The sequence below is a fragment of the Spermophilus citellus genome, assembly GCF_964194105.1.
Source record: "Spermophilus citellus genome assembly, chromosome: 1".
In the NCBI taxonomy this organism is placed as follows: domain Eukaryota; kingdom Metazoa; phylum Chordata; class Mammalia; order Rodentia; family Sciuridae; genus Spermophilus; species Spermophilus citellus.
Genome location: NC_138182.1, coordinates 176,877,422 through 176,900,222, shown reverse-complemented (window position 1 = coordinate 176,900,222; position 22,801 = coordinate 176,877,422). Strand labels below are relative to the sequence as shown.

The following is a 22,801-nucleotide window of genomic DNA, read 5'->3' as shown; positions in this document are numbered from 1 at the left end:
TGGACTTTGGGCTTCCTAACAGCATGACAACAGATGAGCTCTGGTTTGCTAATTATGGTACTGAGGGTAACATGAAAACCAGACCAAGAGTTTGATGTAATTGTACTCCCAGCTAGTCAAATACATTTTACCCTTTAGTACTTAGCACCTTCAATTTGTTTGAAATGCTTGCATTCACATTGTTATTTTTAGATAAAGATAATTTCTTGGGAATAAAAGTAACACATAAGAACAGAGCAGACTCGATTTGTGCTACCAATCATGTTTGTCCTACATATCACCAATCTCTTGTGTTATTTTTGGTTCCAAAAGGAACGTAAGATCCCTGAGGTTGACTGATTTTTTGTGTTGTTGTTGTTTGTTCATTTTTGTTTTTGTTTTTTCACACTTCTGTGTTTCCTACTGCAAATTGCAGAAACCTGGACACCGCAAATGTTGGGCAAATGTTGAGCAAGGAATCAGTACAAATTTTGTACCTATAAGCTGCTTTCCCACAATGCATCCAATCTCCCCCTCCTCCAGCACTGTACTTGCTCTGGGCACAGTCCTAATGGTCCACAGCTATGGGTTTCAAGCTATCTTTGATTCCTAGAACTCTCCCACCCATTGCTATCCACTCATCTTTCAGCTCTTCAAGAACCATCTCAGGGGAAACCACCCCCATGACCCTTGCCCCATCCTCCAAAAATGGGGTCTCTCTTTTTAAGCCACCAAAGGCACAATTTTTTTTATCTCATACGTTCCAACACTTTAGTGTTTTGTTCCCTGCTGCCTCATGCTGCTCCCTCATTGTTCCCAAGCATAGGCCCAGCTCTCCAAGATCACTGCAAATAGATTCAGAGCAGGCAAGACCTTAGGGACTTCATTCTAATTGAGGTATTAATGTTTTCCCCAGGTCTTCAATTGCACCTGTATTAGAATCAGATCTATCACGGGCCTTTTTTCTACACAATATATATTCTATAAGACCAAAGTGAGTAATACTACTCAACCTATTAGATATGCCTAATGATTTTTACAGAAAAGCAATTTCACAGTCTCCTTGAATTCTAATTTTATATGTCAGAGTGATAATGATAATATACAGAGGAACTTCTGGGCAATTATTCCTCAGGCTGCTTTGAGAATGGTTACCTTTCCCAATGGCTGCACACATTAGGGTCTTCAAGATTCAGAGGCAATGCTGTCTTAATCCAGTGGCACAGCAGTAAACAGACAAGGCTCAGGCATGAATTCAAAGAAATAATCATTTTTTTTTCCTGAAGAACAACCTGCAAAAAAAAAAAAATAGAACTGCATTAAAATCACCCAAACAGAATTCTTTTCAGTAGAGCAATCACTCAGTACCAGTGGTCTCTAGGGCTGACACGTGCATAACAGTCCATGTATTTAAATAGCCAGGGCACTAGATTTTGTGGTTCACAAAAGAGAGGTGTTTCTTATGTTGTGCAGAGTGCCTACAGAATTGTAAATGACTAAAATGTGCAAATCATCATTAATTACCACCACCACAAAAGACCTTCTCATCCACGCCAGCTGATTATTAAAGGAATCCACCAGAACAACACAGAGCTTCTAGATTCTCTCACCAGGCATATTCCCTTCTGGAAGAAGAAGGCCCACAGAGAAATCTGGCCTCATTTGTCCTAGAGAATAAATGATGAAACAGAAGCTCCTTTGACTCCAAGAAAGGCACCTCTGGCTCAAGCTAAGAGTCATTCAATAATTCTTTCAACATGGACTGAATGCCTACCCAATCTTAGGTGCCATGAGAAACTGGTTACAAAATAGAACTAGTCCCCTTCCCTATCCTTTAAGATTCTTATAATGTATTGATTGTGACATAAATATCTTAAATGCACTGCTTCAGGTTCTCCATTTGTTGAAAAGAAACTATCTTGTAGTGGTTTCTGCAAAAATAAATAAATAGAAAAATAAAAGGTGTTTAGAGGTCCATTTTGGAAAAAAACGAAGCTAAAGATCATAATCAAAAAACAAATGGAAACATATTTGGAAGCCTGGAAAACAGGTAAGCTGGCAAAAGAGAGGAAAAAGAAGAGGGAGAATGTTCCAGACAGAGAGATCCAGGGGTGAGGGAGGGTCAGGTGCATCTGGGGAACTCAAATCAATTCATAGCAAGAGAAAGGAGATAGTTGGAGAAGGAGACTGGGGGCATACCACATTGTAAAATATGGAACTTCATCCCAGGATAACAGGGAGCTAGTAAAGGGTACTGAGTGACACTGGAAAGATGACTCTGGCTATAGGGGACAACAGGTCAGATGCCAGGTCAGATGCCAATGTGGCGAACCAGGAAGCAGAACTGGGCTGGCAGGGAGTTGAGTGACTCTAGGAGACTTTTAGAAGGTGGAACCATAGGACTTGGCTACTAAATACAAGACCAGGGGAAAAGAAAGACTTCTGGTTTAGTCCTGGTGGAAATGATCAGTTGTTCATTGAGATTGGAAGCACAAAACCCTCCTCCTCTGGGGAGGGAAGCTTCAAGTTCAGTGTTAGATGAATCAAGTTTGAGATTTATATGAGGTATTCCAGTAAAGCCACCTACAGGAATTTGGTGAACATCTACTATTTGCCAGGCACATGTATGTAACAATTGTAATATCATATGCACCTGGGAATCACAAGCATTTCTTCACCTCTTGGAAATTAACACTCGGAAGGAAAAGCTCAATTGTCACACTGTGTCATTGTAAAAATGGACATCAAATTAGAAATAGCTGATCCATTGACTAAATCACAGGAAAAAAAAAAGCATTAACCTCCCTGTTGTGAAACTAATAACAATGGGGCAGATTATTTGATCCAAGCTATCATTTCCAGACTTTAATTTTCCATACCATGAAGTTAACAGTTCTTGGTATTTGAGAATCAAATGTATTAAATGATAACTTTTTTTATTTGAAAAGATAATATTAAATAAATAATAAATGAAAATGAAAGGGAAAAAAAACCAACTAGGATGTAGTTTAGCCTTCAAATTCAGGGGGACAGATTGAACAAGGAAATAGTAAAATAAATTCTCCAAGATCAAGACTGCAGAGAAGGGCAAGTATTTTAAATATGTTATGGCAAATTATTTATCTCTGACTCCACAAAGACTAAAGTAAGAGAAAGTGATTTGGAATAAAAAAGTATCTGAGTTTGTAAGATAATTTAAAAATAGTGTTAGTCATTAAGAGAAGTTGTGAAATCTTTAGGAAGCATATTCTAATGCAATATATAAAGCATAATTAGCCAAAATATGACTTATAACATAACTGCAATTATTGATATTTCTCATTGGCTTACATTAAAAAGTTGTAAAATCTGAAGTTTAACATTATGTAACTAAAAAGCTATTCCATCTAACTGGAATGAATTAAAAATGATGATGATGAGGAGGAGGAGGAGAATGATAAATAATGGCTAACATTTCCTGGCTTATTATTGTGAGCTAGACACAGTACTGAGCTCCTCATGAACTATCTATTTAATCCTCACAGCTTGCCCAAAAAGTAGGGGTTTTATTGTTCTCATTTTACAGCTGAACACATGTAATATATGCCTAGTGTTTCCCTCATCTGTCAGAAAAAGAAGACATTTATTATATTTGGTTGTAACAAATAAGCAGAGCAAATATCTGTCTCATAGCTTTTCTTTGCCAGGGTAAGCATTTTGTTTCAATGAAGTGTGAAATTCATATATTAACTTTCATTCTTTCCTCAAAGACAAAATGAAGGTTGGTGAGCAGTAATCTGCTATCTCCTCATAAACAATTACCCCAAATTGAGGAGTTTATTTCCTGAGTCACCATCTCAGATCAAACCATCCATTTACCAATTAGAAATGTTTAGTCTGTAAAGTTAGAAATTACCCCCAAGCAAATAAAACTGCCAAGGAAAACAATGAGACTGTATGATCTCTCAATGTAAAAATTGTGACACTAGACTTCCAGTTTCTCTTTTTGCTTTGCACCTGATGCAATGCTTGTGAAAGTGGGTGGCAGGAAAAAAGCAGAATTTGGTCACCTCCTCATTGCTTTTTAAATTCAGCATGTAGAAATGTCAAACTGCATCACAAAGTCACAGGTGGCATTTGTGGAAGGGAAAAGATCAGTATGTTAAAAGATGTGTATATGTAGAAGATAGGAAAGGCAGCAGAATACAACAGACACTAGTATGGCAGTATGTAAAAACGTGGATGTGTAACTGATGTGATTCTGCAATCTGTATACGGGGGAAAAATGGGAGTTCATAACCCACTTGAATCAAATGTATGAAATATGATATGTCAAGAGCTATGTAATGTTTTGAACAACTAATAATAAAAAATAATGAATAAATAAATAAATAAAAATAAAATAAAAAGATTTTTTAAAAAAGATGTGTATGTGTGTGGTTACCTATATAAATTTGGTCTCTTCATCCCCAAGCAGTTTATTAATTAAAATCAGAAAATTAACTGAGTTCTAGAACAACCTAAATTAGAGAATAAAATGTCAAAAGTAAAAGGAATGGCTAGATCAATATACAGGGATCAAGCAAACTCATGTAAGATGGTAAAACTGAGAAAACAGTGCAAATGTTATAAACGTTGGAAAAAGAAGACATCTCACAAATATGTTAATAAACTATACCTATAGAAACACAACATTTCACTATAATAGAAAATGTAGACTGCCCTTTTGTTCTATATTGTTTAATGAAGGCTCTGATATGCAATCCAACAGTTAACAGAGCATTACATTGTACTCTATTTTATTTGTTGTCTTCTATAGGTGAGCATGCGTTTTCCTTTAAGCCTGATTTGGTGAAGGAAAAGTTGAATATGTTTTCCCCTATTTCTGTCTTCTATGCTTTCATATGATTTTCTACACTAGAGTGAAAATAAAAACAAAATATAATTTTTAAAAAATAGCATTATTTCAATTGGAAAAAAGCAACACAGTAGTAATGTGCTTCATTAAAAAGAAATATTTTGAATATATTCAAAACTCTAAATTGAATATTAAGATACCCTCACCCACCCGGTCTTCATCGTCAAATAACTTTCCTTATGATTCCATTTAACAAAATTTTAAATGTAAAAAATATAAGTAATTTGCATGAACCCCCTAGTGCCAAACTTGATTGCATCCCAGATCATTCACTTAATTATTATGGAAAAATCAAAACAGAAAATCAGTACAACTGATTAGCATTGCTAAAGTGCTCCTATTAGAAGAGGAGACACAGCCCGCAGAGTTAACTCTTCCTGCCTTGCAGCTCCGCTTGGAATACAGGCTTGCTTATGCCACCATAAAAGCCTCCATAATCAGGTTGAATAAAATCCTTACAATGGATGAGTCTGGTACTCATAATAAACAGTATTTTCTTTATCAGTGTGTTAAGGAGAAATAAATAACAGGGCGTCTGCTTACTAATTTATTTTGCAACAACAGAGGGATAAACGATTCTAGGCAATTCCTTTTGGGCTCTGAATTCGATTACCTTTCTAAAACCATTAATTGTACACATAGAAATAACTAGGGTCCCCACATCCAGTTTTTTTCTCAAGCTTATTATCTATCTCCAAGATCTTCTCACAGTATTCTAGATTAAAACCAATTTCTTAATTAAGAATAGCCACTTTTCCACAATCAATTTTCCCCTCTGGATGCCAAGAGCCATCTATTCCACTTGGCCACTCTATCAGGCCTAGAGAGGCTGTGCTACTTGCTTCTCCTCAAACGACTCAGACAGGCTGCCCAGGTGAGGGAGAAGGCAATGTGCTGTTCTTCCTGGGGCTTCGTGCCTATGAACATGGTGTCCATAGTTCAGCTTCAGCATATTAATGATTAACTTTTTCTGATTGCCCTGAGAACACCCTCAGATGAGAACATCTATGGAAATACAACTTTGCTGATAAAAGGAATCCTTGAGGCACAGTCATGATTTGTATTTTCACCACTCAATGTGTGTCACTCAGCTTTGGGCTAACAAACCAATTGGCCTTATTGCTTTGGGTCTGAAGTGTCAGGTGCTCAGGTGGGGAAGGCCTGTTTACCTCATGGCCAGGTGTGTCAGAGAGAGGAAGGCATGAGGTCCCACTATCCCCTTCAAGAGCACACCTCCAATGATCTAAAACCTCCTTCTAGGACCCACCTCTTAATGTTTCCACCACCCCTTAACAGTACACACGGGGGAACAGCCTTTAACACATGCACCTTTGGGGAACATTCAAGATCTAAACTAGAGACTAGTCATTCTAACAGTACATTCCATTGCCCAAGCATGACTCTTCATTTCAAGCTGTACATGTGTAATGGTTAATTTGAATTGTCAATTTGATTGGATTAAGCGATGCCTATGATTGAAAGGCTTCTGGGTGTGTTAATGAGGGTGTGTCCAGTAATGACTGGCAGGTGGGAGAGCAAACTGAAGTGGAGACCCTCTCTAAGCATGAGCAGCACTGTCCAACAGGATGGTGGCTTGGATGGAATAAATGTTGGAAAAACAAGGAAGCAGCAGCAGATGCAAGCTTGATTCTTCTTGAAGGGGTTTGTGATTGCTGCTGTAATCACCTGAGGATATCAGACTCTTGCTTCTTCACTTTTCCAAAGAGGACTCTGCCAGTGATTCTCCAGGGATTTTGCAGAAGACTGCCATCTCAGACTAGGGTAGCATCATTGATCCCACTTGTTCTGGGGTTTCAGCCTCTTGGACTGCACAACTACTGGTTCTTCCATCTCTCCAGGATGCAGACAGCCACGGTGGACTATCCAGCTTCTGGCTGTGTAAGCCAATCTAATAAGTCCCCTTTTTATAATCATACTGTTGATTCTGTTCCTCTAGAGAACCCTGATTATATAACATGTGATTATATAGTTATATAAACAAGACTCCCCAAATCCCTACACATTAACATGAATAGAGTGTTAAAGAATGGTTCTAGAATTTCTTGGGCAACTTCCCATCAAGCAAAAATCAGACAAGGTCCTAATGATGTCTGGCATTGAGCTACCCTGAGAGAGTTCACAATCCCATACTGAAGACAGCTACAAACTGCATTTCAATACAGCATGATACACACTGTGATTAAGACCTAAATGGCTGCCGTGGGAACATAAGGATAAAGCCTCATCTATGTAATTAGCCAACCCCACAGTCATCATGTAGGTGGAGTTAAGGGATAGCCTGGAGAAGACCGTGGTGATCCATTTATCAACTTTAGAGATTATAATGTCCCTATGAATCCATCATTCACAACTTTGGGGAAAATCCACCAACAGTACTCATTAAAGATCTAAATGCAAGAAACTATGGGGACTATTGTGATTTACAAGCTTTGTCTCTGGCCTTAATAATTCAAAATCTACTGGGGAGAAAAATGATAAACAAAATATGAATATTTGCCAAATGAGTCAACTTCGAAATGACTTGCCAGGACTTTAAAAGGAACAAAAATCAACATGAGCATGAAGACTCATGAAGAAAGTTAATCTTGAACCTAGGATTTAAAAAGAAAAAGAACTAGAAGTTCTTGTAATCTCACTAGTCCATAGGGTAGGATCTATTATCCCTATTTGAGAACACTGAGACAAATAGGACAAAGTAGAGATTACAGCAAACCTGACTGACAGCTGCAATATCTGTGACCTATCTTAACATCCGCCTGGATAAAAGGAAGTCTTTGGGTAAATGAAGACCTACCAGGGGTCACAAGGCAAAGAAAAACGTATGAACCAAGGCTTGGAGGTGGAGAGCAAAAGGTTTTGTTAGGGATTATGAACAGCAATGTTAGAAAAGAAGGTAGTGCTCAGTGATGAAGGGTCAGTCTTAAGCATTGGGCTTAAGATTAATTTATCCTGTCTGCAGTAGAACTTACTTGAAGTCTTTGAGCAGCAGAAGAAGAAAGAGAAGGAGGAGGAGAAACTGAGGGGAGGGAGTAGAAGAGGAGCAGAAAGAGAAGGAGATGTGGTTTGGGGAAATTTAACAAAGATTGTGCATAAAACCTCACTGAGGGACCAAATCCTTCAGAGACAAAGACTGTACAGAGGGGACTGCACTCAGGCGTGAAGTGGAAAAACCTTCCTAGACTGATAGCCTAAGGTATAGGAAGTATGTGAGAAAAATAAAAGAAAAATAAGAAGAACTGGAAGAAATAATAGAAATTAGAGTTGCTATCAGATGAGCTGTTTTGGGTTAAGCTTTTCTGAATCCCAGTTTTATTTTCTAGGTTCAGTGCATCTCTTACTAGGCAAAAACCAAACAACAACAAAAAAAAAAAAAAAAAAGAAAGAAAAGGAAAATAGTCCTTTTGTAAAGCTTACTCATTCTCTCATGCTGTTCATAAACTATGCTCTACTACTAACTGTAACTATACCCTATTATTGTAGCTAGACTCCAAGATGGCCTCCAATGGTCCCTGTATTATGTAACTCTACTCACATTCAATAGAGTAGACTTGCTTAACCAATAAGGTATTGCAGAAATGACAGAGTAGAACTTCAAAGCCTAGGTCTTAAAGATACTAGTTCCATTTTGTTCTTAGATCTCCTTTCTGTGGGAAGTCATCTATCATTGCAAGGAGTTCCAGTGAAAGAGTCACATGGGTGAGGAACTGAGACCTCCTGCAATAGTCATATTCATGATCCACTTTGGAAGCAGATCCTCCAGCCTCTGTAAAGTTCTTATTCCCTGCCTACATACTGACTACAACCTCATGAGACCCTGAACCACGAGCATAACTACTCCCAAATGTTTAAGCCACTAAATTTTGAGGTAATGTTATGCAACAATTAAAAACCAATATACCTATATATAAGTATTTCCATAGCAAATTACTTTGTTTTACTTCCAACATATCATCCAATAATGCCCACCATTTTGTTAGCACTGTCAGTAGTGTATTACACAGAGGAGACCACCTGCAATGATTCTGAAGTCTCTTCCCAACATTCTAAATCCTGGCAAGAGCCCATCATCTTCTAATTACAGTTTGTTATTTTGTGCCTAGAGGCATGACCTCATCAATGCCTGTGTTTGAGGCATATCTGCTGTTTTTTTACACAAAGCACTGTCCTACATTGTTCTGCCATTTATCTTTAACCATTTAGCATGTGTCTGTTCACAAGAATTGACCTACCTTATAATAACTTGGAGAGTTAATAATGTATTTTGTGCTACAGATTATTTATAGAACATTAAATAATTGATTCCAAGCTCTCCTCTGGGTTACTTTTTCATCTACTAATAAATGTTCCTTTTATCTTCCTGCATTTGAAGTCGTTTTCTATGATTATCCCTGATTAAACAAATATAAAAAATTTAATAGTAAGGGCCTTTAACACCCTACTTTCAGAATTGGATAGATCACCCAGACCAAAAAATCAACAAAGAAATGACAGAGTTAAACTGCATCCTAGACCAAACAGATCTAAAGCATATCTACAGAACAATTCACCCAACACCTAAAGAATACATGTTCTTGGGCTGGGTTTGTGGCTCAGTGATAGAATGCTTGCCTCCCACACGTGAGGCCCTGGGTTCAATCCTCAGCACCACATAAAAATAAATAAGTAAAAATAAAGATACTGTGTCCATCTACAACTAAAACAAATTTTAAAAATGAACATACATTCTTAATGGCACATGGAATATTCCCCAAGACAGATAGTATATTAGGCTACAGAATAATTCTCAAAAAAAAATTTTTTTTTTTTTTAATTCTGGGCCCCGGAGATACAGCTAAGTGGTAGAGTACTTGCCTAGCACACATTAAGCCCTAGGTTTGATTATCATCACCACCACCCCTCCCCCCCCGAAAAAAAAAATTAGTTAAAATTGTATCTTTTCTGGTCACATTGTGGTAAAACCAGGAACCAAAAAATAAGAAAAATTTTGGAACCTATGCAAATACATGGAAATTAAAAATATTAACTCTTAAATAATCAGTGTCTCAAGAAGAAAATTAAGTAGGAAATGGAAAAATTTCTTGAACCAAATGAAAACAGAAACAGAATGTACCAAAGCTTATGGAAAAAAGCAAAAGTATAACTGAAAGAAAAGTTTATAGCAATCAACGCCAACATCAAAAAAAGTATAAAGATCTCAAATAAACAACATATCACTGTGCCTGAAGTAGCTGGAAACACAAGAACAAACCAAACCCAAAATTAGTAGAAGAGAATAATAAAGATCAGAAGAGAAATAAATGAAATAAAGAAAAAAACAGTTGAAAACATCAACAAAATGAAGAGCTGTTTCTTCAAAAAGATAAACAAAAGTGACAAACTCTACTAGACTAGGAAAAAGCCTAAAAATTCAAATCAGAAATGAAAAAGAATTCATTACAACTGACACCATAGAAATACAAAGGATTACAAGAAAATTATTATAAACAACTATATGGAACAAATTTGGTAACCTAGAAGAAAAGGAAAAATTATGGGACACTTCTTACCAAGACTGAACCATGAAGAAATAGAATACCTGAACAGATTAATAATGCAGAATGAGGTTGAAACAGTAATTAAAATTCTCCCATCAAAGAACAGTTCAGGGTCAGAAGACTTCACTACTGAATTCTACCAAAAGTTTAAAAAAGAAACTAATGCCAATTCTTAAATGATTCCAAAAAATGAAAAGGAAGTAATTCTTCCAAACTCACTCTATGAGGAGAGCATTGCACTAATACCAAAACCAAACAAGGACACAACAAAGAAAGAAAGCCACTGGCCAATATCCCTGATGAACAGAGATGCAAAAATTCTCAACAAATCAGTAGAGAAGAAAATCCAATAGCACATTAAAAAGATTATTCATGGGACTGGAGTTGTGGCTCAGTGGTAGAGCACTTGCCTGGCACATGTGAGGCCCTGGGTTGGATCCTCAGCACTGCATATAAATAAATAAACAAATAAAATAAAAGATCTATTTAAACTAAAAAATATTTGTTTAAAAATATATTATTCATTATGATCAAGTGGGATTCATCCTAAAATAAAATAATTTTCAAAATAATCAATGAATGTGATACATCACAGAAATATACATCAAGAAGAACAAAAAAATTATCATCTCAATAGATATAGAAAAGGCATTTGATAAAATGCAACATCACTTCACCATGAAAATTCTGAACAAATTAGGTATTGGAGGACATAATACAGACCACTTAATGAGCCAATAGCTAACATCTTACTGGAATGGGGGAAAGGTGAAGGTTTTCTCACTTAAGATCTAGAAGATCACAATGCTCACTTTAATTTCTTTTATTGAATGCAGCACTGGAAGTCTCAGCCAGAGCAATCAGGCAAAAAACAGAAAGAAATTAAAGGGCATTGGAATCAAAAGCAGGAAGTCAAATTGTCACTGTTTGCAGATGACATGATCTTATGCAGAGATCCCCAAAGACTCCACCAAAATATTATTAGATTTAATAAACAAATTCAGCCAATTTGCAGAATACAAAATCAATACACAAAAATCAGTAGCATTGCAATATGACCAAAGACAATTATCTGAAATAGAAACCAAGAAAGCAACTCCATTTACAATAGTCACAAAAAAATAAGATAAAATACTTACTAACAAGTTTAATAAAAGAAATTAAAGATCTCTATAATAAAAATAATAAAATGATTATGAAAGAAATTGAAGAAGTCTTGAAGAAGTGGAAAGCATTCCATGTTCATGGATTGAAAGAATCAATATTATTAAAATGGCCATACTACCCAAAACTATTTATGGATTCAATATAATCCCTATCAAAATACTAATGATAATTTTCACAGAACTAAACTAGGGAAAACAATTTAAAATTTATATGGAACCAAAAGGAAAAAAAAAACCTAATAGCTAATGTCATCTTAAGCATAAAGAACAAAGCAAGAGGCACTATACTACCTGACTTCAAAACAAACTATAAGACTATAGTAATAAAAACAGCATGGTAGCATGGTACTGACATAATAACAGACACATCCACCAATGGAACAGAAGAAAGCCAAGAAGTAAACCCACAAATGTATAGCAAAGTTTCAACAAAGTGCTAAGAACTTTTAGTAGAGAAAGGACAGACTTTTCAATAAATCATGCTGGGAAAACTGAATATCCATGTGCAGAAGAATAAAGTAAAAATGAATTAAAGACTTTAAGTGTGAAGCCTGAAGCTATGAAACTACTAGAAGAAAACAAAAGGGAAATGTTTCAGGACATTGAGACGGGCAAAAAAATTTTAGAAGAGTCCAAAAGCACAGGAAACAAAAGCCAAAATAGACCAATGAGATTACATCAAACTAAAAAACTTCTGCATAGCAAAATGAAAAATCAACAGAGCAGAGACAACCTACAGATGGGAGAAAATATTTGCAAATAGTGTTTCTGGATGAAATAACAGAAGCTCCAGGTGAAGAAGATAGATCATGACCACAGAGCTAGTTTGTGGGTGGCCCAACACTAGAACATAGAACTCAGGTCTCTTCACTTCCACTCAAATTAACTCTCCATCAGAAAAAAACAGTCATTGTCTTTCTAAAATAACAGTCCCTCTGTGTATTATAATAACAACTGTTTCTTAAAATATAAATTCATTAAATGTTAGATTCTCCAAGTGACGGAGTTACTTACTGGTCAAAACTGAAAACGTGAGTTATAAAGTATTTCCACATTTATACTGTACAGATGTCTCAAATAATGAATAACTGGTGATTCAGCCACCATTCTTCCCAGTGGACACTGTTCAACCACTAATCTAGACCAGGATATGGAGCAACCACAGGTATCTCTTTCAGCAGGCATTGCCAAAAAGGAATCTGAACATTTTTATACTTGTGGTTTGGAGCCCACATGGTGAAAAGCTTTGAAGATTTGAGGCAAAAAATGCAAGGAAACTGCTGAGAAAGTGTACACAGGCAAAAGAATGTAATTATTCAAAGCTCAATTTGGTTAGGACATTCAAGAAAAATGCTTAGTTAGGCAGCCTCTTCTCCCATCTCTGCTTCTTTACTAAACACACACACACACACACACACACACACACACACACACACACACACACACATATATATATATATATGCAAATATAAAGAGCCACAACCCAAACCCCAATTTTATGACCCTTAAAATAGGGCTTTGTTTTAGTAGATAAAATGCCACATGCTGAATTAGCAGCACCACTTCCTGTGGTATCCAGACAGCTCTTTCATTCAAGAATTGACCCTGTCTGACCCCAAGTAATAGTTGGAGAACAACCTCGTATTGATGGGGAAATTGAAAGCTATTCTCCATACTACTTCCTTCATTTACATTATCCATAATTCTCTCTTCTAATTGCCCTGTGACTTCTGAAGTATCCTCTTCTCAATTTTAGTGAAATTCATGAACTAGAAGCCATGGAACAGGAGGGTGTGGTGATGGGGGTAAATTCTGGTCTGGCTCAGGATCAAACTGATCTTTGTCAGACCAGTTACTCTCTCGCTTCATTATTTTTCTTTCAGAAACATCAGCAAGGAAAGCATTTTCAATGGCAAGTAAACTTTTAATGAGAGTTGTGTTTTCCCTTTGCCTAAAATCTAATGCCTAAAATTCATTGACTTCAATGTTAATATACCTTATATATTAATGTAGCAATAAGTTGGTCGAATATTCTAATTTCACAGATAATGATACTGTGATCTAGAGATTCAGTGTATGTTCAAGGTCACAAAGCTATTTCTTAAAGAGCTTTTTCTTACCCTGATATTGGGCCAAAATTTAAGATCCTGTCAGTTTGTCTTGTCCAATAATATGAATTGCTACACATAAAGATAATAAAGACACAATTACTTTTTTTTCCTGTGGCTGATGTAGTTCTTTAAATAGAGTACAAATATAGAAATAATGAGCCCCGGGGTGCTTATAAAAGTTTAACACTGAAAAATTGATTAGATGGCCAAAGACTTTCATAAGGCAACTTGTGAATGCTCCTTTTCATTCCTAAAATGAGGAGTTTGCAGTGAAGTAGACATATCTACCCAATCTATGTTCAAAGGAGCAAATAAGATGGGCATGAAAGTAGTTTTGCTAATAGCCACATGAAGGAGTTGATGGGAGGGAAACTGACACAACCCAATTTCCTCAGAGTAATGATGCTATTTCAGCTCTCTGCAGTATCCTCAATACCTAGAACAGCACCTGGCAGAGAAGTCAGCAAGTGAATGAATGTTATGTAAAGAACATAAAGCATAGAGCAAGGTCAAGTATGTGGACTTGAACAATGAACACAAGAAAAACAACAGAAGAAAAGGATTTTAGACAAGATTTGGAATTAATGAATTGGACAAATAGTCTGTTGTAAATGTGCATTTTAAGTCTCAAGCTTTTTAGGAATCAGTAATTTCTATGTACCATGATGCAGTTGTGCATCCCATAAGTACCTTAAAAATGTGCCTCTTTTTTATTTTTTAATAGTTCTGGGGGAGGACTTTGAGTTTGTTTATTTGTTTTAAATTGGGAATAATTTTACAAGTTTTATGGCCTCATTGGCATTTTAGTTTTTCCTCCATCATTGTTAGCCAATTATACTTTATCTGCCTACTGGAAATATTTTTGTTAGCTTATTTTTCATGTTTAATGAAAGCATTTTCAAGTCAATTTTCCAGTGGCAAAATTGTTGAAGAGTTCTCTCTCACTTCATGTATTTATAAGCCTTGTATATTATAAGATGATCTTACAACTTTTTTAAAACAAATAATTTGGCAATTTCATCTGTTTTCTGAAGTTTGGGGCCTACTTAGTACAGTCTCGTCATTTTAAGCTGTTCAACGCTTTTATATTTGAGCAAAAAAAAAATTCCTTTAGTTTGGTTGGGTATTCCTGAAAAGGTCATGAAGTTTGTATCCCTTAGTTTGTTTTGTTTTTGTTTTTCATTGTAAAGATTAAATTGGTATCCTAGTCAACTTGAATTACCATAACAAAACGCCATAAACTAGGTGACTTAAACACAACAGAAATTTATTTCTCAGAGATCTGGAGGCTAGAAAATCCAAGTTCAAGATTCTAGCACATTCAGTGTTTGAGGAGGGTCTTTTTCCTATTTCCTAGACGGTGTCTAGCAGTATCCTCAAGTAGCCTTCTGGGGTCTCCAATTCCATTTACTGATTCCTTTACCAATAGCACGGTTTTAAAAACCAGTGGCTAGAAACACTAACTTTGACTAGTTTTTTTTCAGTTTGATAAATTCATCCTTTTTATCAATCAAATTCCAAATTTGATTAATATACTACCACCAATTCTTCAAAAACAAAAAAAAAATCACATTCTCCTGCTTAAAAGTTTTTGAACTGGGCACGATGGTACATGTCTGTAACCCCAGTGACTTTGGAGGCTGAGGGACGAGGATCATAAGGATCACAAACTCAAAGACAACCTCAGCAACTTAGCAAGACCCTAAGCAACTTAGTGAGACCCTGTCTTAAAATAAAAAATCAGGCTGGGATTGTGGCTCAGTGGTTAAGCATCCCTGGGTTCAATACTTTGTACCAAAAAAAAAAAAAAAAAAAAGCTTTTGAGAGATTGCCTTTGAGGTCAAGTCTAAACTGGAGATCAAGATGATCTGAGTTTGCCTCATAATTCAGCAGACTCTCACACAGACCCTCACTGAAACAATTCTCAGGTACTTGAATTACCTAAAATATTTTAGGTTTCCACTCTGTTTTTGCACATGCTATCCCTTCTGCCTTGGAATTCCCTTAACTATCTGGTCAACGTGATTCTCACGTATTCTTCAAGGGTCAAATGTCACTTCCCTTTAGCAGGGCTGACATGACATCCTTCTTTGCTTCCATCTCACTCTGGAACATTCCAAGTGTAGATGATGCATTGTTTGTCAGAGTAGCAGCACACACTGTCTCATTCATCTTTTTGTCCACTAGCTGGTGCACTCCTTAATGTCAGAATGGCACACTGTTCATCTCGACATGTTCCTGGTACATGTGGAAAGCTCAGTAATATTTCTTAACTTCTAATGAATGAGCGTTGAATGAAACATAGGAAAAATAAAGCTCAGGATATGCAAATCAGTTCTGGATTGAAATATTTTTTTCAAATAAAAAAGGAAGAAATGGAAAGTCAAGATTATTCCATTTGACTGCTAAACTATAGAAATGCAGTGAAAAATTCTAGAGTTGAAACAAAATGACTGCAGTGCTAGTGATTATAAATATACAAAGAACAATGAAAGTTTTGCTTGGAAAATATTTGTTTAACTGGAGAAACATTTATGAAGTCTGAAGAAAACGTTTAGACTCTTCTAGGACTTAATTAATAATTGTTCTATAAATTCATTTATAAGCTGAAGCGTTTCTTCTTGTGGACATTCGTCTACTCTTAGTGTCTCTATTGCCTTTGGTCATGATTCCTGTGGGCTTGGGGTTTGTCTCAGTTGGGGGCAAGAGGAAGTGACCATGAGCCACACATTTGGGGGCAGCTAAAGGAGCATCCTGTGAGCCTGCTGAGAATAAGGAAATAGCAGCAGGAAGCAAGAAAGACAAACTACAGGAAGAGGGATAGCAATTCACTGTGCTAGGAATTTTTTGACATATTGCATCCATTGCTAAAAAGCATGATTCCCGGGGTCTGCCTGAGTGACCTGATAGAGGAACCATTTCAGCAAACTTCATAGGAAATCAATGTCTGAGAGAATCCAGAATGAACCTTCAAGAATTCCAGATTATGACAGTTGATAGCAACTGAGGAGGGCTGTCCGCTTCAGTGTGTTCATGAAGTATCAATACAGTTTAGTACAAATGCAGCTTAGAAAAAGGAAACATTTTATTACAAAGTGATTTAAAATTTATACTTAAAGACTGAAAGGAAAAGGAAAAGATTCATATCTCTGTAAGGCTTAATTTTGAGAAGTAGTTAAAGTATATGATGATCTCTGATAAAAGTCACATTGTGACTGAAAGTAAAAGAATATTTTAATGGACCCCAAATGTATATAAACATTTGTACATCACCCAAAGAAGGCAAGAATTCCCTTCATGCACAGGTAGGCATAAATATTAACAACAAAGAAATAAACTTAATGTTACTATCAAAATAATTACAGTTTCCATAGGGGAAAAACAGTTTTACTCTTAGGCAGTTTCCTAATAACTCTTAAAGCACAATCTGAACCAAGGCAGCTGAAGGTCTGTGAACTGAAACTGTGAGTTCTGAACTTGCCAAGACCACAGGCTTTTGAACAATGGACATTTTCCTTGATCTCTTTTCTTCCATTCTTGTCCTTACCAAATATCATTTCCCTTTTCCCTTATAATAAATGTTCTGCTCTTCCTCAACTCAGGTATTTTTTATTTCCAAATCTCTAATGGCAGCATCTTTACTTTATTGTACATACTGGAAACTACAGGTAGCTCAAAAAGGGACCCCATCACACTGGGTACATTCATTTCCTTCTTACAGAGAATCAGCCCCCATAAACTATATTACTGTAATTTGTTCAAGTTTTTAAGCTTCCCAATCATTTAACTTAAAATGGGAAATAAAATCTAATGGGTTTAAACTATACAAAAAAGCCTATCTCAATTAAGGGTCTATGGAGGATGGAAATAGTGTTCAGCCGGAAATATATTTTTCCTGCCCTGCTAATTTGACACAGTCTAGAATCTATTTCTGTGATTCCCTCAGGTCAACATATAAGCCTCCCTAATTGTTTTGAAATGCAAACATCATATAAGTTCCATGTCAACTTCTTTCTCTCTTTGCAATAATTTGTTGTATCATTCCATATCTAGTTAATAATGTGTTCGAAGCACAAGTAAAAATATTCCTTAGACTTTTTACTAGAAACTACAGATAAATCTTTAATAGAATCAATTTTCCACATCCTTTATCTAATATCTGATACCTGCATGTTACTTGGGGCTGCTGGTCACCTTTCTCTTTTTAATTATTAACACATAATAAATGATACAAATTTATGTGTTTCACTCTGACATTTCCATATATGCACAAATCATGTTTTTATCACGTCCACCCTATCTTCTATTGTCTTTTGTACTCCCCTTGTATCTCTCCTCCTAGTACCCTTCTTTTCCCCTAAGATTCCTATAGTCCGTTTTCTACTTCCAGATGACTTTTTTAGTTCTACATATGAGAGAAAACACGTGATATTTGTCTTTCTCCTTCTGACTTATTTGCTTAATTAACATAATATCTTACATTTCCATCCATTTTCCTGTAATTGACATGATTTTCTTCTTTATGGTTGAATAAAACTCCATATATATATATTTTCTTTATCCATCCATCTTTTGATAGGCATCTAAGATGACTCCATATCTTAGTTATTGAGAACAGTGCTGCAATAAACATAGGTATGCAGGTATTATTTGATATGCAGGTATTATTTGGCTTCATTTCCTTTAGATAAATATCCAAGAGTGGTATAGCTGGATCATATAGGAGTTCTATTTTTAGTTTTTTGAGGAACCTCCACACTGTTTTTCATAGGCTGTACAAATTTACATTCCCACCAATAGTATAGAAGAATTCCTTTTTCTCCATATCCTTACTAGCATTTTTTTAATTATAGCCATTATGAGATGGAATCTCAATATAGTTTTGATCTGCATTTCCCTAATGGATAAAGATATTGAGCATCTTTTCATATATTTATTGATCATTTATACTTCTTTTTTTCCTCCCAGTACTGGCGATTAAACCCAGGGGCCCTCTGCCACTGAGCTACAGCCCAAGTCCTTTTAATTTATTTTGAGACAGGGTCTCACTAAGTTGCTGAGGATCTCACTAAGTTTCTGAGGCTAGCCTTGAACTTAGATCCTCCAGTCTCTGCCTCCTAAGTCACTGAGATTGCAAGCATGCACCATCATGCCAGGCTGTACCTTCCTCTTTTAAGAAGTATCTATTCAAATCATTTATCTGTTTTGATTGGATTACTTGTTCCTTGGTAAACAACAAGTTTTTTGACTTCTTTATATATTCTGGATATTAATCCTCTGTCAGATGAATAGCTGGCAAAGATTGTCTATTTCACTTTATGGTTTATTTCCTTTGCATTTGGAAGTTTTTTAATTCGATGTAATCCATTTGTTAATTCCTGAGCTATTAAAATTCTGCTCAGGAAAATGTTACCTATGTCAATATCTTAATGTGTTTCCCCTATGTCCCAAAGTTTCAGATCTTATATTGAAGTCTTTGATCATTTTGAATTGATTTTTATACAGAGTGAAAGACAGAGGTCTAATTTCAATCTTTGGTATGTGAATAGCCAGTTGTCTGAACAGCATTTTGAAGAGGCTGTCTTTTCTTCAATGTAACTTTCTGGCAACTTTGCAAAGAATCAGTTGGTGATAGCTGTGTGCATTTATTTCTGGGTCCTTTATTCTATTCCATTGGTCTATGTATCTGTTTTATTCTAATACCATGCTTTTTCTGTTACTATAGCTCTGTAGTATATTTTGAAGTCAGCTATAGAGATGCCTCCGGCATAGTTCTTTTTGCTTACAATTGTTTTGGTTATTTGGGATCTAATATTCTTCTACATGAATTTTAGGATGATTTTTCTAAATCTGTGAAGAATGTTATTGATATTTTGATAGGAATTGCATTGCATCTAGATTCTTTGGGTAGTAAGGCCATTTTAAAAATATTAACTCTTCTAATCCATGGAAATGGAAGGTCTTTCCATCTTCTAGTGTATTCTTCCACTTCCTTCCTCACTATTTTGTGATTTTTATTGTAGAGGCCTTGCATCTCCTTGGTTAGATTTATCCTGGGCTGTTTTTTGTTTGTTTTGAAACTATTGTGAATGGGATGTTTCCCTGATTTCTTTCTCAGCAAGTTCATTATTGGCATATTAAAAAGTTCTTATTTTCTGTATGTTGATTTTGTGTCCTCCTACCTTGCTAAATTTGTTCATTGGTTCTCAAAGTGGAATCTTTAGGATTTCCAAGTATAGAATCAGGTCATCTGGAAACAAGAATAATTTGACTTCTTCCTTCTCTACTTGATCTCTCTTCCTCTTGTCTAATTGCTCTGGCTGAAATTTCAAGTACTATATGGAATAAGAGTGGTGACAGTAGACAGCCTTGTCTCCTTTCTGATTTTAAAAGAAATCCTCTCCATTTTTTCTATTCAATATGATGTTGGCTATGGGTTTGTTGTATGTAGCCTTTATTATGTTCAGGTAGAATCCTCCTAGACATAATTTATTCAGGTTTTTGTCATGAAGGTAAGTTGAATTTTATCACAGGCTTTTTCTGCATGATTGAAATGATTATGTGGTTTTTATCTTTTATTCTACATATGTGCTAAATCATGTTTATTAATTTGTGTAGGGTGAACATCCCTGGAATAAAACCAACCCAATCATTGTGTGTGATCTTTTTAATGTGCTGTTGAATTTTTTAAGAATTTTTTATATTTATATTTTTAGTTGTTGATAGACCTTTATTTAATTTATTTACATGTGTGAGACTTGAACCCAGGGCTTTCACACATGTCAGGCAAGTGTGCTACTACTGCGTCACAGCCTCAGCCCAATGTGCTGTTGAATTCAAAACAAGTATTTTATTACAAGTATTTTATTGGGGATTTTTGTGTGTATGTTCACAAATGATATGAGTATATAGTTTTCTTTCTTTTCTTCTTTCTTTTTTGTTGTTGTCATTGTTGTTGTTGTTTCTTTATCAAGTTTGATAATAGGATAATACTGGCTTCATAGAATGAGTCCCTTTCCTTTCTGTTTTATGAAATAGCTGGAGGAGTATTAGCATTAGTTCTTCTTTAAAAGTCTACTAAAATTTAGCAGTGAGTCAATCTATCCAGTCCTGGACTTTTCTTTGTTGGAAGCCTTTATATTACTGCTTCAATCTCATTGCTTGTCAATGATCTGTTTAGGTTTTCTATCCCCTTTATTCAATTTCTGGTAGGTCATATGTGTCCAGAAATTTGTCCATTTCTTCTAAACTTTCTAGTTTATTGGCATTTAGTTTTTCAAAATATTCCTTAGTTATCTAATGAATTTTGGTGGTATATGTTATAATATCTTTTTTTTTCCATTTCTCATCTCATTTGGGTCTTCTCTTTCTTTTGGTTAGTTTTGCTAAGGGTTTGTTATATCTTCCAATAACCATTGACCCTTTGTGTTGTTCTTTCAGTCTCGATTCCACTTATTTATGCTCTGACTTTTATTATTTCTTTCCTTCTACTGACTTGGGTTTGGTTTGTTCTTGTTTTTCTAAGACCTTCAGATACTCTTAGGTTATTTACTTGTTTTTTAATGCAGACACTTGTAACTAAGATTCCCCTCTTGGTACCCAGATTCTGGTGCGTTATGTTTCTATTTTCATTTGATTCTAGGAATTTATGAATGTTCCTTCAATGATCTATTGTGCATTCAAAAGGGTATTGTTCCATCTCCAAGTGTTTGTGTATTTTCTGTAGTTTCCCTTGCTGTTGATTTCTAGTTTCATTCTATTATGATCTGATGAGATACAAGAAATTCTTTCACTTTTTTGAACTTGTTAAGGATTACTTTATGGCCCAATATATAATCTGTTTTAGAAAAGGTTCCATGTGCTGATGAAAAGAACATGTATTCTACAGCTGTTGGATGGTCTATTCTGTAGATGTCTTTTAAATCCATTTGATCTATAGTGTAATTTAACTCAGATGTATCTTTGTTGACGTTTTTTGTCTAGATGATCTATCAGTGAGACTGGGGTAATGAAGTCACCCATCACTGTTGTATTGGGGTCATTTCTCCATTAGTGTTTTATAAAATCGGGTGTTCCAGCATTCAATGCATATATATTTATAACCAATATATATTCTTGATAAATTGTTCCTTTTGTCCATATGTAGTGATCTTCTTTGTCTTTATGACCAATATTGGCTTGAAGTCTACTTTATTAGATATAAGGATAGCTACTTCTGCTTTTGGATTTCATTTGCTTAGAATATCATTTTCTATCCTTTCAGCCTGGGTATGTCTTCGGCCAGTGAGGTGAATTTCCTGTAGATAGCAAATTTTCAGGTCTTGTATTTTAATCCAACCATCCAGTCTGCATCTTTTAATGGAATAATTGAGACTATTTACATTCAGGGTTATTATTGAATGATATGAGATTCTTGTCATTTTGTTGTTTGTCTTTTGGCTGTTTTAAATAGTCTGTGTTCATTTCTCTCTTATTCATCTTAGAGGCTTATGATTTTCTGGATTAATTATGTTGGATTCTTTCCTAATTCTCATTTGCTTGTATGCTCTTCTAGTGAGGTTTATTCTTTCCCATGCTTTCATGACTGTGTTTATCTTTCCTCTTCTTCTGGGTGTAGGATTTTCTCAAGTGTCTTCTCTATGCTGGATGAGTGGTCTGCTTATCATAGCAGGTCTTAATTTCTTCATCAATTCTGAAAGATAACTTTTCTAAACATAGTAGTCATTGGAAGTTTTTTTTTTTTTTTCTTTCAGAACTTGAAATACATCATTCTCTACTCTCCTGGCCTTTAGAAATTCTGCTGATAAGTTTGCTGTTATTTGGATGACTCTGCCTTTAAATGTGACTTGATGATCTTCTCTTGCACTTTTAATTTTCTTTCTTCATTCTATACTTTTGCAATTAATGTGCTGTGGAGAGTTTCTTTGCTGGTTATGTCTACTCTGGATTCTAAACGCATCCTGTAACTGGATGTTTATGTCTTTGCCAAGATTTGGGAAATTTTATGCTATAATTCAATAAGTTTTCTATGCTTTCAGCTTATGGCTCTTCTCCCACATGTACTGTAATTATGCATCAGCTTGGTCTTTTCAT

The 22,801-nt window shown here is 35.5% G+C and overlaps 1 protein-coding gene across 1 annotated transcript in view; it reads right to left on the bottom strand.

The window, feature by feature from the left end:
• The window catches only part of MEGF10 (multiple EGF like domains 10), a 176,184-nt gene that overhangs the window by 126,775 nt on the left and 26,608 nt on the right, over positions 1 to 22,801 (bottom strand). Inside the window, exon 2 of the mRNA XM_081284962.1 lies at positions 1,135 to 1,271. Within this exon, the coding sequence (XP_081141088.1) occupies positions 1,135 to 1,250 (116 nt within the window). The 5' untranslated portion in view covers positions 1,251 to 1,271. The remainder of the gene's footprint in view (positions 1 to 1,134; positions 1,272 to 22,801) is intronic.